Source organism: Chaetodon trifascialis, chromosome 18, assembly GCF_039877785.1.
Source record: "Chaetodon trifascialis isolate fChaTrf1 chromosome 18, fChaTrf1.hap1, whole genome shotgun sequence".
NCBI classification, from domain to species: Eukaryota; Metazoa; Chordata; class Actinopteri; order Chaetodontiformes; family Chaetodontidae; genus Chaetodon; species Chaetodon trifascialis.
Window position 1 is genome coordinate 364,122 of NC_092073.1, and position 15,356 is coordinate 379,477.

At 40.9% G+C, this 15,356-nt stretch overlaps 1 protein-coding gene across 3 annotated transcripts in view; it reads left to right on the forward strand.

The window, feature by feature from the left end:
* The window catches only part of LOC139346953 (ATP-binding cassette sub-family D member 3-like), a 62,065-nt gene that overhangs the window by 22,792 nt on the left and 23,917 nt on the right, over positions 1-15,356 (forward strand). For all 3 annotated transcript variants that reach the window (XM_070986338.1, XM_070986340.1, XM_070986339.1), the window contains exons 9-13: positions 1,592-1,734; positions 1,820-1,889; positions 2,279-2,348; positions 3,347-3,444; positions 5,380-5,471. In XM_070986338.1, coding sequence (XP_070842439.1) covers positions 1,592-1,734; positions 1,820-1,889; positions 2,279-2,348; positions 3,347-3,444; positions 5,380-5,471 — 473 coding nt within the window. The remainder of the gene's footprint in view (positions 1-1,591; positions 1,735-1,819; positions 1,890-2,278; positions 2,349-3,346; positions 3,445-5,379; positions 5,472-15,356) is intronic.

The window sequence follows — 15,356 nt, forward strand, 5'->3', positions numbered from 1 at the left end:
AAAAGTAACTGGGCCACCAATTTGCTAAAGTTGACATTCTTGCTTCTTTGTTTTGCCTGTAAAGGTTTAAAATTTGTTATTCAACTTTGGCGGGGAGAAATTGCTTCAAATGTATATTGGGTATGGTTAAGAGAATTGGATAATAATGAATGGAACACTGGGATCAAAACAATGAATAGGAGCCCAGTTGTTTGTGAGTCAATCACTTGCTCAATACTAGCTAACAGTACTTTTTATTTTGCTAGCTTTGTCTCTTCAAATGCAGTGCTGCACTGGAAGGTAAAATGGACCATAACATGGTGCAAAATGTTTAACTTTTGTAGTGGTTGCTCACAATGATTGTGATTAGCCCCAGCCTCAACTTAATATTACTAGTATAGGGGCTAAAGTATGATGTGATAAACTGATGAGTCGGTTGATAATCCTACCAAACTCATCTTAACTTTGAATTATATGTAGATTGAGCTCATTGTAGATTTGTCTGTTGGTAAAATTATAGGCTACTGTTTGTGTTGTTGGTGTTCAGGCTATTCCCAGGTGTACCCAGGTGGCAATGGTTAATATAATAATACAAATGAATTTAATAAAACAAGAAAAAGGGGATTCGTGTTATGAATTAAGAATGATGGTAAAGATACATTTTATTTATGTAGCACTTGCCAAGCATAGAGCACAAAGGGTTTTCCAAATAAATACACTATACTATAAAAAATAAAATAATATTAAAACAAAACCAGAAATAAAAATAAATAAAAACCCAACAGTAAGAGGAGATGGTAATAAAAGTAGTGTCATGAAAATAGATCTAGTGGGAAACCTGATTTTCCTGATGGTGATAGGTACAGTTTGGTTACAGCATAAACAGCTCTTCCAGTTGATGTTTTAACAGTCAACAGTTCAGAGCCAAAACATTGATTGAACCTTCAAGATAAACTGTATCTTCTAGAAGGATGACCAAATATATATTTGGTATAACAAGGTTCTTCCAATTAAAAAAAAAAACAGTAGTTTTAAGTGTCGCTGTGGTCTCTACCCATACATCCTATAGTATGAGTGCGAAACAGTGACTTCATTGTGTCCTATGGAACTGAGATCTGAACATCTCTCATCTCCCCTAAAAAGATCTTCTGACTTAAAGACTGGAGATACTGTGTTAATCTGCGAGGATAAGCTGCCTAAGTATCTTTGGAAAACTGGTCGCATCATAGAAGTTTACTTGGGAAGGGATGGAAAAGTTCGCAATGCTCTGAGAAGACCTGTACAACTGCTTTACCCTCTTGAACTTGATTAGTGATGAGCTGACTGGAGTCACTCTCATCGGCTGGGAGTGTGGTGCAGCTATTCAGGTGCACAAATCTAATACAATACATTGTATTGGGGGGGGGGGGGGGGGGGGGGGGGGGGGGGGGGGCATGGTGTGGTGTGGTTATCTTACAAATGTTTGTTCATTGATTTTTTTGTGTGTGATTTAACAGAATATAAAAGAAATGCAGCAGCCAGAACTCAACTCTCTATCTTCCTTAAAAATGAATAACGTCATGCAACAACCTCCCCTCCCTTCCCCTTTTCTCCCCTTCCCTCCTCTACCCAGGGCCCAGCCATCATGATGGCTTACCTGCTGATCTCAGGTCTCTTCCTGACCAGGCTGAGGAGGCCCATTAGTAAGATGACAGTCACCGAGCAGCGCTACGAGGGAGAGTACCGCTACATCAATTCTCGTCTCATCACTAATAGGTTAACACACCAGCAACTCCTCCAACCCTATTTTTGTACAGCTGTTTATTACAACACTACACTAACATTTTTTCTTTCTCTTTAGTGAGGAGATTGCCTTCTACAATGGGAACATGAGGGAAAAGCAGACCATTCATGCCACATTCAAGAAACTGGTGTGTAAAACTTTAGTACTGTGGACAAAGGAACTGCAATATTGTGTTAAGTCGAATGACTAGGTCCTGTGTCACCTCTAATGGCAACTAGCATCCCTTATTGGAGTGGTTGGGTGGGATCAGTCAATGTGCACAACTTTGAAAACAGCAGAAAACATTATGTTGTCCAGTAGTTCTGGCTACATCAGCTGCATGAGAAAAGACAGCAGTGTGTTGTACTGCGAAAACACAACTTTTTCTTTTTGAAAGGAACAGATTTATGGGCTCAGATATAATCGGAAGAGTTGGCCAAATTCATGCTACACAGGGGAAAAAAAGTTTTACGCAGAACCTCATTAGTGTGTGCTTTCCCAACTTCAAAAAGTGAACATATTTATTTTGTTTTTCAGGTGGACCACTTGCATAACTTCATCTTCTTTCGCTTTTCAATGGGATTTGTGGACAGCATAATTGCCAAGTGTAAGTGAATATATTACTTTAATAGACAATATTTTGACCATATTTATTTGACGTGCTGTACAGTGTTAATGGTAAGAAAAAACCGAGCAAAAAGAGACTACAGAAATGCAATATGAGAGCATGAAGCGATTATACAACTTTTTTATTAATGCTAATAAAATACCATTGTTGAATGACCTCTATGTTGGTATTAGGGAGGGCTTACTATACAATGAACAGTAGATGGCAGTATGGTCACATGGTAGACTATACAAAAAGAGTCTGCAAATCAGGCCTAGTACGTGTAATAAAGATGCATATAATTTTCCCTTTAATAAGATCCTTGGCGTGGTATTACCTTTTGTTGCAGAGAAAGGAAAACTGTCTTAATTACAACGTGTATTGATAGGTTAGTTACTAGTTTTCAAGTAGCAAGATTCAGAGTGTGAATGTCTGTAATGAGTCTGAGAGAATGAGTTCACACCTTGGTGAGACTTCCAGTTCTTTTGATGCTACCTTCTCTCAGGAAGCAAACAGTCAGAATCAATCAAATGCATGGTTTTATTGCTCTCCCATTGTAGCATGAAACTAATTTTCACTCTGGCGAGTTTTTGATTACCATGTGCCATGCTCCCTTTTGGGCCCTGTTAATTCCACCAGTACTCTGTTGTAAATCTCTGTCTTGCTAAAAGCTGGTCGGTCTGGGGAATGGATGACCCCTTCGTTCCAGTGTGATAGTTTTGTTGTAAGGGGGTTGAAAGAGATTCTTGAGTCCATAAGAAGAAAAAAAAAAAATAAAAATTAACATAGCCACCATGACCTCCTCAGCGGCATGCCAACGATGCTGAGTGGTGTATGCTACACTGTTCATGTGATAGGGGGAATTCTGTGGAATTTGTATAAATGCAAACAGTAGAATGTTTGTGTGAACCGTATCAATGAAATGAGGTCCACTCAAAAACACTTTATTTTGTATGCTTATTCTCCTCCTTTTATGTCCACATGCTGTTCCTTGGCAGACTTTGCCACTGTGGTGGGCTACCTGGTTGTTAGCCGGCCATTCCTAAACCTGTCCCACCCCCGGCACCTGTATAGTTCACACTCTGAGTTGCTGGAGGTCAGTGAACACAAACACACACAAACACAAACCCCATTTACACTGGTATCAAAATGCAATCTGTATCCAGATATGTTTTCCGCATAATAAACAATCTGATCTTGCCTCTAAGTTTAGATCTGGTATTTTTAATCCGTTCTTGTTGTTTTTATTAGATCAGATATCTGTCCTTCAGATCCAGATACCGTAAAAATCTGAGATTTGTGAGTTGTTGAGTAATGGCAAACCTAATAAACTTTAAGAAATGCTGTCAACAAAAAATCTTAATTATTTGTCCCCTCTTGTAAATTTGCCAAATTTAATACATTAAGGTTTTCTTTTCTTCAGATCAAAAGTATCGTGTCAATTCGTACCATTGTGTGGGCTACTCTGTAACTAGATTAATTATATACCTTATTAACTGCAGATCAGCTGCACAGATCAGTGCAATGTGTCGCACGCAGCTATTTTTTTTCATATTTATCATATAACAGCAGTTCTGTTGAATAGTGCTTTTGATACTTTCATGGCCATGAATAGACCTATAATCAGTAATTAGAGGCCACCCTGCTTCCTTGCTCTCTAAATTTGAACAACAACCTATATTTTGTAGGGTTACAACAATACAGGCCTCACTTGACCACGCAGATGGCTGGCATGGCCTACATTGAAATCCACTTGTGAAGCTTCTGTCTCTTGGTACAGAGCTGGTATCACTGTGTGACTAAAGTGTGAGCTTGGTGGAATTGTACACTTTTGACTCTGACGCGGTTACTAACCTCCAAAAATCCATTGTTGTCAACTATAGAAAATGGCCTTAAGTCTTTGGCTATATATTCACCAGTGCATCGTTATTTCTTCAGCTCTTGGACTGTTACGGGGAAGCAGCGCTCCAAATGCTTCTTTCACGCTCCTTTGGCCTGGCTGAAGTATTGTTGTTGTTGTTATTTGAGCTTTTCTAGATGGCGATGTGCCAACTGGCTTCTCATGTTTGATGTGTTTCCTGAAGTGTAGTTGACCGTCGTCCAGCAGTACTTGCAAGTTGCTCTGAGTTCAGTTACTTTTTTGCCATTGTTAATTCTTGAAATGGGAAAACCAACATATTACAACATATCAGCTCTAAAAGTCAATGGGAACAGCTTAAATCTTTTTCATTATCAGCACGTTCATCCATAATTTCTTGTTGGGTCAATTTTTAGCAGTGCTTGGCTTGCGCACAAAGGATTACAGGAGTCTTCCAGTATTTTTGACTGCTATGATTGTGGCCTCTGCTGTGCAGACAAAGACAATACAGTTTTTGACAAGATAACCATGTAACGTCACTGTAGATGGCACCACAGTCCCATGACAGCATCGATATTGCGAGATTCGACATATTGTTACATCCCTAATATTTTGTCTTGACTAAAAACAAGTATCTGCATGTTGTGTAGTCTAAGGATGTCAGCAAATTGTAAGGACTCCATGTACAGCTACTGAAGATCCAAACACAATGCAAGCCAGACTATCTTCAGATGTGGTCAGGCAGATGCAATCATATTGTGATCACGATGCATTTACACCTTGCATTACATGCAGTTACCCTCATCTGGATAACGTGTCCAGATACAGATTGCATTTTAGGACTGGTTTAAATGGGGCCATAGAGCTTGTTCACCCAAGTAAAATAGATTCACTTTCTTTGTCACGTGGTTATTGGTGGCAAATTACAACTTGAAACTTAAATAGAAATACAATGATAATATTATAATAATTTGTGGAGAACATTACAGTTTTGTCCCTTTGGAGTTTTAAAAGAGACAGAGACAAGTTGATTTTCATACTGTATAAAAATGAATATATGAAATGAAATGTATGGAAACCTGAGCACACACCAACAAGGTTATTTTGACAATAATAACTGTAGCTTATTCCAGTGACGCCACCTTAAAATGATTAGACCTGTGTGGCCTGCAGGATTACTACCAGAGTGGAAGGATGCTCCTGAGAATGTCCCAGGCCCTGGGCAGGATTGTACTAGCTGGCCGAGAGATGGCCCGCCTCTCTGGGTGAGTGTTACAGAATATTACAAACTGATGAACATATTAAAAAACTGGAAAAAGAATGTGTTAGTCCAGAGTCTGAATGTCCTGATGGCATTCAGTGGCCACTTCAGTGGGGATCAATAATTTATTTATTTTACCTCTATTTGAAGCTTTTTACAAAGGTTTTGGTGGGTCACTTCCTTCAGTGAGCAAAGATGCCTCCAAAAGTTTTAACGTCTTTTTTGACCATTCAAAAGAAATCTACTGAGGAACCAGAGTAAGTTTTTGCAACGTCCTATATAAACATCCTGTTAATGTTCACTATTGATGTCATTTGGTTGTCAGAAGTGAAGGTTAAGGTGTTCCTAAACATCTATTTTAAAACAACTTTTAAATCTTCACAATTGAAATCCAAGTGTAGTATCCTTACAGGGTTCAAAATGAATTTTTTTACATCATTTCAGGCATCTTTTCAAGGTTAATTACAAACATCTATGAACAGTTTTGTATAGTTCAAAATAAAAGTTTTAATGACATCTTTCTTTGACCAACTTCAGACATCTCATTTCAGATGTCTGTCAAACCTTCATTGGATTGGCTATTGTTCTAAGGTTGGGTGACCCAAACATGTTATTCAATAAAACAGATTCTAGCGAAGGCAGTGTGCAGGACTGCCACTTTAAAATTGTTAATAAAAAATGTATACCCACCTCCCTCAAATGCCAAGACAGGTGTACCAAGACCTTTTAGTAGTCTTATTTACAGTTTGAATTGCATGGCATCTGATCTATTAAAAATAACACATTGTTTGAAATGACCAGATAATATTTTTCATCTTTTATGAGGTTTTCTGCAAAATATTAACATTTTTAAAAAAAATAACAAAATTATTTTAACTGCCAAGTGAAAAAAGATGCAACCATGGAAAAACTAGAATATTTGGTTTGAATTGTAGGGATGAGTCCGCTAAAGGCCCCTGCACTGGAAATACTCAACACAAACATTCAAGTTGTACAGGGTTCATGCAAAAGTACTTAATTACTCCCCCCCCCCATACCCTCCACCTCCATTTTCTGGATGTTTAAGATATTCTGCTGAATGATGCTTGTCACTTGTGTCGTGTCTTTATCCCATTTCATGATTGCCGCTGCATGAGTTGAACAAAACAGTTGTAACAATTGTGCAATATTTTAGGACATAAAAGTCTGTAAATACTATTCCCGGTACACCCTTTTGTATATACTTTGTGTTAACTGCATGCACTTTGTCTTTTAATATTCTATTCTGTTATTGATGCTGCTGTGAAATTCGGAATTTCCCCTCGAGGGACGAATAAAGGAATATTGAATTGAATTGAAGGATCTGCGATAGCGTTCCTTCGCACACTTTGGGTGAAGCAGTCGGTCGCTGAAGGAGCTCTCCAGTGCTGTTAAAGTGTCCTGCAGAGGGTGGGAGTCATTCTCAATCATGGATGACAGCTTAGCCATCATCCTCCTCTCTCCTACCACCTCCACTGAGTCCAGGGGGCATCCCAGGACAGAGCTGGCCTTCTTGATCAGTTTGTCAAGTCTCTTCCTGTCAGCTGTCGAGATGCTGCTCCCCCAGCAGACCACTCCATAGAAGATGGCTGATGCCACCACAGTGTCATAAAAGGTCTTCAGGAGTGCCCCCTGCACTCCAAATGACCTCAGCCTCCTGAGCAGATAAAGTCTCCTCTGGCCTTTCTTGTAAAGTGCAGAGTGGAGGACAGAGAGGCATGATTAAAATCCCCAGAGATCAGTAAGAGGGCCTGTGGTTTCTGAGTCTGCAGCCTGCTGATTGAGTTGATGACATCACAGGCTGCTTCGGCGTTAGCGGAGGCAGGAATATACACAGCCACCACTATGGCGTGTGAGAACTCCCGCGGCAGATAATATGGCCTCAGACTAACAGCCAACAGCTCAATGTCCAGGCAGCAGTGCTGCTCTTTGATAGTGATGTGCCTTGAGTTACACCATCTATCGTTCACAAACACTGCCAGCCCTCCTCCTTTCCTCTTACCGCTCTTCTCTGTCCGGTCCGCCCGTACGAGTGAAAATCCATCCAGCGCTAGAGTCGAGTCTGTGTGCTGCGTTTCCAGCCAAGTCTCTGTGAACAGTAGCAAACTGCACCGTCGGTAATCCTGTTCATGTCGTGTCAGCGCTGCCAGCTCATTCATCTTGTTGGGGAGAGATCTTACGTTCACCATGATGATGTCCACCCCTGGTGCTTTGCCACTGAGGAGCTTGCGAACTACCTCAGTGACTTCAGCCCCGGTGATGGATGAATCGACCTCCAAGTCTGTCCCGCTTCCTCCCCTGCCAGCGAATCCAACTCACCACCAGGTGGTGATCAGTTGACAGCTCAGCCCCTCTCTTTACCCGAGTGTCCAAGACATACCGCCGAAGGTCAGATGATACGACTACAAAGTCGATCATTGACCTCCGGCCTAGGGTGTCCTGGTGCCACGTGCACTGATGGACACCCTTATGCTTGAACATGGTGTTTGTTATGGACAAACTGTGACTAGCACAGAAATCCAATAACAGAACACCACTCGGGTTCAGATCGGGGAGGCCGTTCCTCCCAACCCACGTGAGCATTGAAGTCCCCCAGCAGAACAATGGAGTCCCCGGTTGTCCAGGGTGGGGCCCCGGTGACGCCAATCCGGGCAACATACGCTTGCACCTTGTCCAATAGTTGCCCATTCTCACATATTTGTGACCAGCCACGAGAAAAACAGCAACAAGTCTCCCAAGTAGTTTGAACAATGGTTATCAAATGGAAATGGAAATTCTTTTGTTACAAAAAGCCCCTGAATAAAGATGAAAAACGAGAAAGGTAATATACTTAAGAGTTAGAAGGAGCAAATGTAGATTATTTCTAATATTAAATAAAATTCTGTCACTCTGTGGTGCAGTGGGATGGATCAGTCTGCTCCTGAATGAGCTCCTGTGACTGATCAGCACATTGATATCTTACTCTCCAGCTCCTCTGCTGCGAGGCTGAGGGATTCTCAAGGCAAGTCAAGTCAACTTAATTGTCAATGCTGCTATATGTACAGGCAGTGGCGAACCATGGCCCCAGCCACTGGGCCTTCAGTAGGACCATGGGACCACATGTGGCAATAAACAATCAAACAAAGAAATAAAAACAATAGCCAGAATCATGTGACATGGAAGTTCAGTATATTGATAGTTTTGCAGGATTACAAATTTATCATGTGCCTGAACACTGCAATACTAACATAACTTCAAACAATTAAAAAAAAAATTAAGATATAAAATTGAAAAAAATCAACTTAAAATCAGTCACTATGCTCACAATGAGACCAACAAAGTCAACACCAGCAACTTGTGCCCATGAAGCAGTTAACAAAGACAATTCTGTTTCCTCATCATGGCAGGTGAAGCAAAGATGTAGAGCAGGAGTGGCCAACCAGTCAGAGACAAAGAGCCACAGTTTTTACTGTGTTACTGCAAAGAGCCACATCATACATATAGGCACACATGAACTGGCCCATTTCTTCCTCTCTCTCTCTCTCTCTCTCTCTCTCTCTCTCTCTCTCTCTCTCTCTCTCTCTCTCTCTCTCTCTCTCTCTCTCTCACACACACAGACCTCTACTCAGCCAGATACTGTAAATGTCACAAATCAACATGATAATGACAAAAACTGACTTGACTCCTACAGTACACAGGCCATTCATTTTAAACAGTGAACATTGTGTGTACTGTCTTATGAACACAAACTCTCAGTTCAACCAAGCCTACAAACAAAAAAATAAATATTTGTGTCTTTATTCTGAGGGAGTAACGTCAGATTTTGAGCACAGAAAAATATATTTTGCAAGCACATAAATGATATTTTGAAAAGAAATTAAACTCAAGCCAAAAATAAATTAATTTTGGGCTCAATAAATGTGTTTGCATGTTTGCTATTATACATATTAACGTGCAATAATAACTGCTTTCATCTCACAAACTGATGCTCGGTGCGCCAGCAGACCGCTGCGCTCTCTCCCTCTCTCTCTCCTCCCCCTCTCTCTCAGCCTCTGCACTCTTGCTAGCTTGCACTAATCCTGGCAAACTGGGTGATGGTCGACCTTTTTGGATAATTTCAAGTTTTTCTTGAAAAGACAGCCTTGAAAACGGAGTTTCAATTAATCCAGCAACCACACAGTCTTCTCCATTAATTTCCGCCATTTCTCTTCACATTCTACCAACTCGATCTTCTCTTTTCTCCTCACTCACTCACAACTACAACTAGGCGCTTATCCATTAAGTATTCGTGAATCCCCGGAAGATGATAGGAAATTATCCCGCCCACAACTTAACAAAATATGATTGGCTAAGACAGCTGTCATTGTCAAATTGTGTCCACATTCGCTTGAGGTACACAGGCATTTGTTGCAGTTACTGAAGGCCCTGCCTGCCAGAAGGTGTCACTGATTTACCCAGATACCATTGAAAGGAAAATTGTGATTGGTCCATTGCTATGATTTCAGTGAGTAAAATAAATAAATAAAAATAAAATAAAATAAAATAAAATAAAATAAAATAAAATAAAATAAAATAAAATAAAATAAAATAATTATTTAGGAGTACAAAAATTCTTTCAATATTTTTTATTAGGCCTTCACTGAATACCTTGAAGGCCCAGAGGGTTCCCCTCTGTGTACAGGACATTAACAGAGGCCAGCACTTGATGATCATAAACTCCATGAGGGGTGAACAGTGTCTACAAATGACCACAGCACCGCGGGTCTTATCTCCCTCAATGAGGGCTCTGTCTGCTTGGTAGCATGTTAGCCAGTCCAGCTGGATGGCAGAGTCCGGTATGCTGTTTTTGAGCCATGTTTCCGTAAAGACGAAAACACAGCACTCTCTCACGGTCTGCTGGGTCGATCTCAGAAGGTGTATATAGTCTGGTTTGTTGTCCAAGGAATGTACATTACCAAGTACGATAGATGATATAGCCGGCTTGTGTTGATTCGCCGCTAGCCTGTCCCGGATACCCCTGCGCTTTCCCCGCTTCTGCCTCCTCTCGCACCGCCTGCGGCACTTCCTTTGAGGGTGCGCTGCTGTAGTTGGGGTCAGTGTTGACGACGAAAACCTAAAATCACTCAAACGCACCGACAAAGACAAACACATAGACATCACATTACCGGCATGGAGTGGCTTCTTCATGATTTCAACTTACATATTCTGCAAAAAAACGAAAATCAGAAATTAAAAAAAAAACAAAAAACGTTTTTTCGTTGTTTAGTCAACTTGCACTGGGCCGACTTGTTGCTGGTTTTATCGTGGTGGGTCACATTTGATGCTGTGTTTCAGTTTGCTTTTCAAGCTGAGGGCAATTCTCTCAGTGACCAGAGCTAATAGATGAAGAAGTTTTAAAAGTAAAAAAAAAACAAACAAAAAAAAAAAACGTGGCGGTATCCTTCTGTGTCTTTCTTAAATTAAGGTCCCAGTGATTTATAAGTTTTCAGGATCCACTTTTTGTAGCACAAAAAACAGTATCATTAAAAGTCATAGTTAAATATAATTTTTAGAATATTGATTTTTGATCATTTTAGCTTTTTCAATACAGAATAAAATAGCAATCAATACTGTTCTCTGAGCTTTTCCTGTTTTTCCTCTACTGTTTTGTTTCTTATTTAAGAAGGTGACCAGGTAAATAAAGTGTATAGCCAAGGTATAGTTATGTCACATCCTGTCTGTAACAGGAAGCCTAACACTAACGTGAGGATGAGTGTCGTGGGAGTCAGACATCTGCTGGAGCCCTACTGTTGAGAGACACAGAAACAGCTAAATCAAAGTGCATTTTAAGGAATAAAATCGAACTACTGGATCACAGCCATGGGATGTGATTTGATCTTTTGGTATAAATGCGCACGCACACACACACACACACACACAGTCATGGAAACAATTGTTAGACCATCCTTGTTTTCTTCAATTTCTTCATTTTAATGCCTGGTACAACTAAAGGTACATTTGTTTGGGCAAATATAATGATAACAACAAAAATAGCTCATAAGAGTTTAATTAAGAGCTGATATCTAGCCATTTTCCATGGTTTTCTTGATAATAACCAAAATCACTTAAGTTCTTACATCAATAGCTATAGCTAGCCAAAAACAGTGCTTTTAGGCATTCCATGTTTTCCTTTCTGTCTGTTAGTCACATGATACACACAGGAGTTAGTACTTGATTGCATAACCATTGTTTTTGATAACTGCAGCCATGCGTCTTCAGTGTAGTGCCTGAATGCGTTCATTGAACGATAGTTCTTGAACTTATTCATATTTTGGGCAAAAGTGAACTGAACGTACTGTATTACTTGCCTGATGAACGTTACTGTGAACTTGTTCATTCTGGTGTCTGTGAACGGCATGCTCTCTCAGTTTAAACTTTGTTTAATAGGGTGCCAGATTTCTATAGAAATCCGAAAACCTGGCTAAAACACACCGTAAACGGGCCTTAATATGTAGTGGAAAAAAACACCCAATCTGGCAACACCAGCCACCAGTGTTGTACCGCTGCATGCGTCATCAAAACAAAAAGCAGCATGGAGGTGACAAAGCAGCAAGGAGGCATCGTAGAATCATTTAAACGAGTGTTATGACAAGGTCGGTGAGGATGGGAAAAATCTTACATTTCTTTGCAAACTTTGCCCGTCGGCTTTTAAAAAGAAAATCCGCACTTCAGTCACATGGGGTGGAAGCTGCAGCTGCTACCAGTGTGGACTGAATGGACAGCAACAAAGTGTTAAAGCAACAATGGGGAAATGCTGTCCCCTCAATGCTAATGTAAACCATGGTTGGATAAGATTGATGATTCCGATAAAGATTATTCAACATTGGATATGAAGATGAACTCTGACGCATAGTTACAGTGTTAAAACTAATAAAATAATTGCTGTTTGTGGTTCTATATGGGATGTGGCAATAATTTTGAAAAATAATAGCTCGTAGCAGCATATGGAAAAAAGAACTATGAACTAGCTCATTTTTGGAACGGGGAACTTAGTTCAGAATTTTGAGTCATGAACTATGAACTGAAATAGTTCATTTTAAAATTTGTGAATTGAACTTTGAACTAGTTCATGTAGAAAGTGAACTTTCCCAACACTGTGCGTCTTGGCATGCTCTCCACCCATCCATGCATTGTCTTGTTGGAAAATCCAGTCATTCGAGGCAGGAAAGAGTTTAACAGCTGATGGAAGAAGACTTTTTTCAAGAGTACCCCTGTATGTGACCTGGTTCATTCGCCCTTCACACAATTGAATTTGCCCTGTTCCACCCATACTGAAACAACCTCAGGTCATCACGGATCCACCACCAACTGTAGAGGCAAAACAGTCTGGTTTGTAGGTTTCTCCAGGCTTCCTCCTAACCAGTACGTTGGCTGGAGTGGGCATCAACTCAAAATTAGATTCATTACCAAAGAGAACCTTAGCCCAATCATCAACAGTCCAATCCTTGTGATCCCTAGCAAGAGTAACTGGGCCTTCCTCTGCCTTTCGTTGATGAAGTGCAGGGGCCTTCCAGCAGCATTTCCTAAAACTCACTCAAATGAATAAATAAACAAAAATAGCACTCACTGAATTTTTGAAACAAAATAAACTGAACTGTTCTGAAATTTGGGTCTGAGTTAGTACTCCCAATTCAGTAGCAGGAGACATGCCAGGACCACAGTTTTCATATCTTCTAGCTTGGAAAAACGTTTCATTACACACGTGAGTTGTAGATGCGACAGTAAATTTATTGATTGAAAATAAAACACACTGAGAATAATCTCCTCGACGTGTGCTCTCTGCCTGACTCATATCCCTGGACTTTACAAGTAACAGGCAAAAAGACTCTGAGGGAGAGGCGAGTAAACAAACAAGGACACGTTAGCGTGCAGTACTTTTACCCTGCGTTCCCACCAAAAGCCATGAAAATTATTTAATCGCGCCTCAAATGAAATCGCATCGCACCAGACGCTCCAGTTTTGCCGCTGGTACAAAAACCCCTTGACGCGGCATCGCGTCGTGTGTCGAGCCCGTCCAACAGCAACATTTCTTTCTCTCGTCGACCGGAATGTGGTTTGAAGATTATTTTATGTGAGAAAGTGGATGTTAAAACTTAAAATCTGTGGTCGATTCATCACGATAGCGCGTAATTAAAATTTGCTCCAAAGTTTTCGGAGATGTGTCGTCCTGCTAACGGACAAGCTGAGGTGGTGACGTCATCAAGTACGCTGCCATCCCAATTGCATGCAATGACAGTCCTGCGCTCTCCCGTCCTGGAGAGACTGTACTCCCAAGTCAAACTTGCTCAGTCCGAACTGCAAAGTTCGTAAGTCCGAACTTGGTGTACTTGGTATTGAGAAATGGCTCATGGCTGAAATAACCACCATCACTGCACTGTACCTGTACTGTACAAAGTAGTGCAGCTATTGTTGAATGAACCAGACAAGTATGCTAGTAAAGCAAGCTATGCTAACTGGGGCTATGCTACGCTGAACTGTCATAAAGCTCTGGGTGAACGGTGACAGCAACGATGAGCGGCTCCTCCACTGTTTCTGGCAGTTTCATTTTGCGAGGGAACACCAAGACGTCCGTACGTCAGCATGTCGATGACGATCTCAACGCTGATAGGCTGTCGCGGCGCGTCTTCACGCGAATCCGCCGCAAAAGTTCATTTATTTCAACTTGAGCGATGAAGCGATGATGCGATGGGGCGCGATTTTTGCGGCCAACGCGTCCATCGCCCCGCGCAATCACGTCCATCGCGTCGCCCGGCAAAATGACGCTTCAAATCGCGTCTTTGCATTGACTTTGTATGTAATCTTGCAGTGCGATCTTGTGTCATCGCGTTTGGTGGGAACACAGCCTTAAACTTATAGGCTAGAATCACCTCCGCTGTTGTTTATTGACAAACCAAGAGCCGCCCCACGAGCTGAGACACATTAGGAGATTTATTATTCCCACAAAGTAACGGTAACCCAAAGGGCCTATATTATTATTGTGCATCTGGCCACAGCTATAAAGTGGTTGCGGCAGGTATAATGTAGTGGTGGGTCATCATGAAATGTGCCTTGTTGAAGTTGTGAACAGTTTTATCTCCAGAGCCAAACAGCGGAATTCCGCAGGTTTTCCTCCCTTATACTTGCCATAGTCTACCTACTGGTATGTTGTTATGTCTTTTTTTTATTAAGTAAGGAACTTCAGGTCATGTTCACTTGGTTACGTTTTTTTTTTTTTTTTGTCTTCTTTTCGTCGTATGCTTGATGTGAGTAGGTCGTTGAAATTTCAACTCTTGGCTTGCATGTTGTCACTGAAATTGACCCTCTGCATAAACTGACAGAGATGGGAGTAGGCTCACACCTGGTGGTCTGGATTGCAGACTATCTGACAGGCAGACCTCAGTATGTGAGACTGAGGGATGCAGGTCTGACACCATGGTTTGCAGCACAGCACACTTTTAATCCTATTTGCACTGGACATGGACATTAATGGGGTTTCCTATTTTTTTCACATGATCTATCTATCTATCTATCTATCTATCTATCTATCTATCTATCTATCTATCTATCTATCTATCTATCTATCTATCTATCTATCTATCTATCTATCTGATAGATACATATACACAAAAGATCCATTTCTCTCAAATATTGTTCACGAATCTGTCTAAATCTGTGTTAGTGAGCACTTCTCCTTTGCCGAGATAGTCCATCTAAAACAATATAAACAGATCCTCAGAAAAAAGAAATTCCACTACACTGACCAAACGCTTCAGGACATTGAAAACACAGTAGACCAGGGTCAGTTCTGGGACATGCTGAACAGTTTAAAAACTGCAAACCACAACAGTTAGCAATGCAAGATGGAGACATCTGG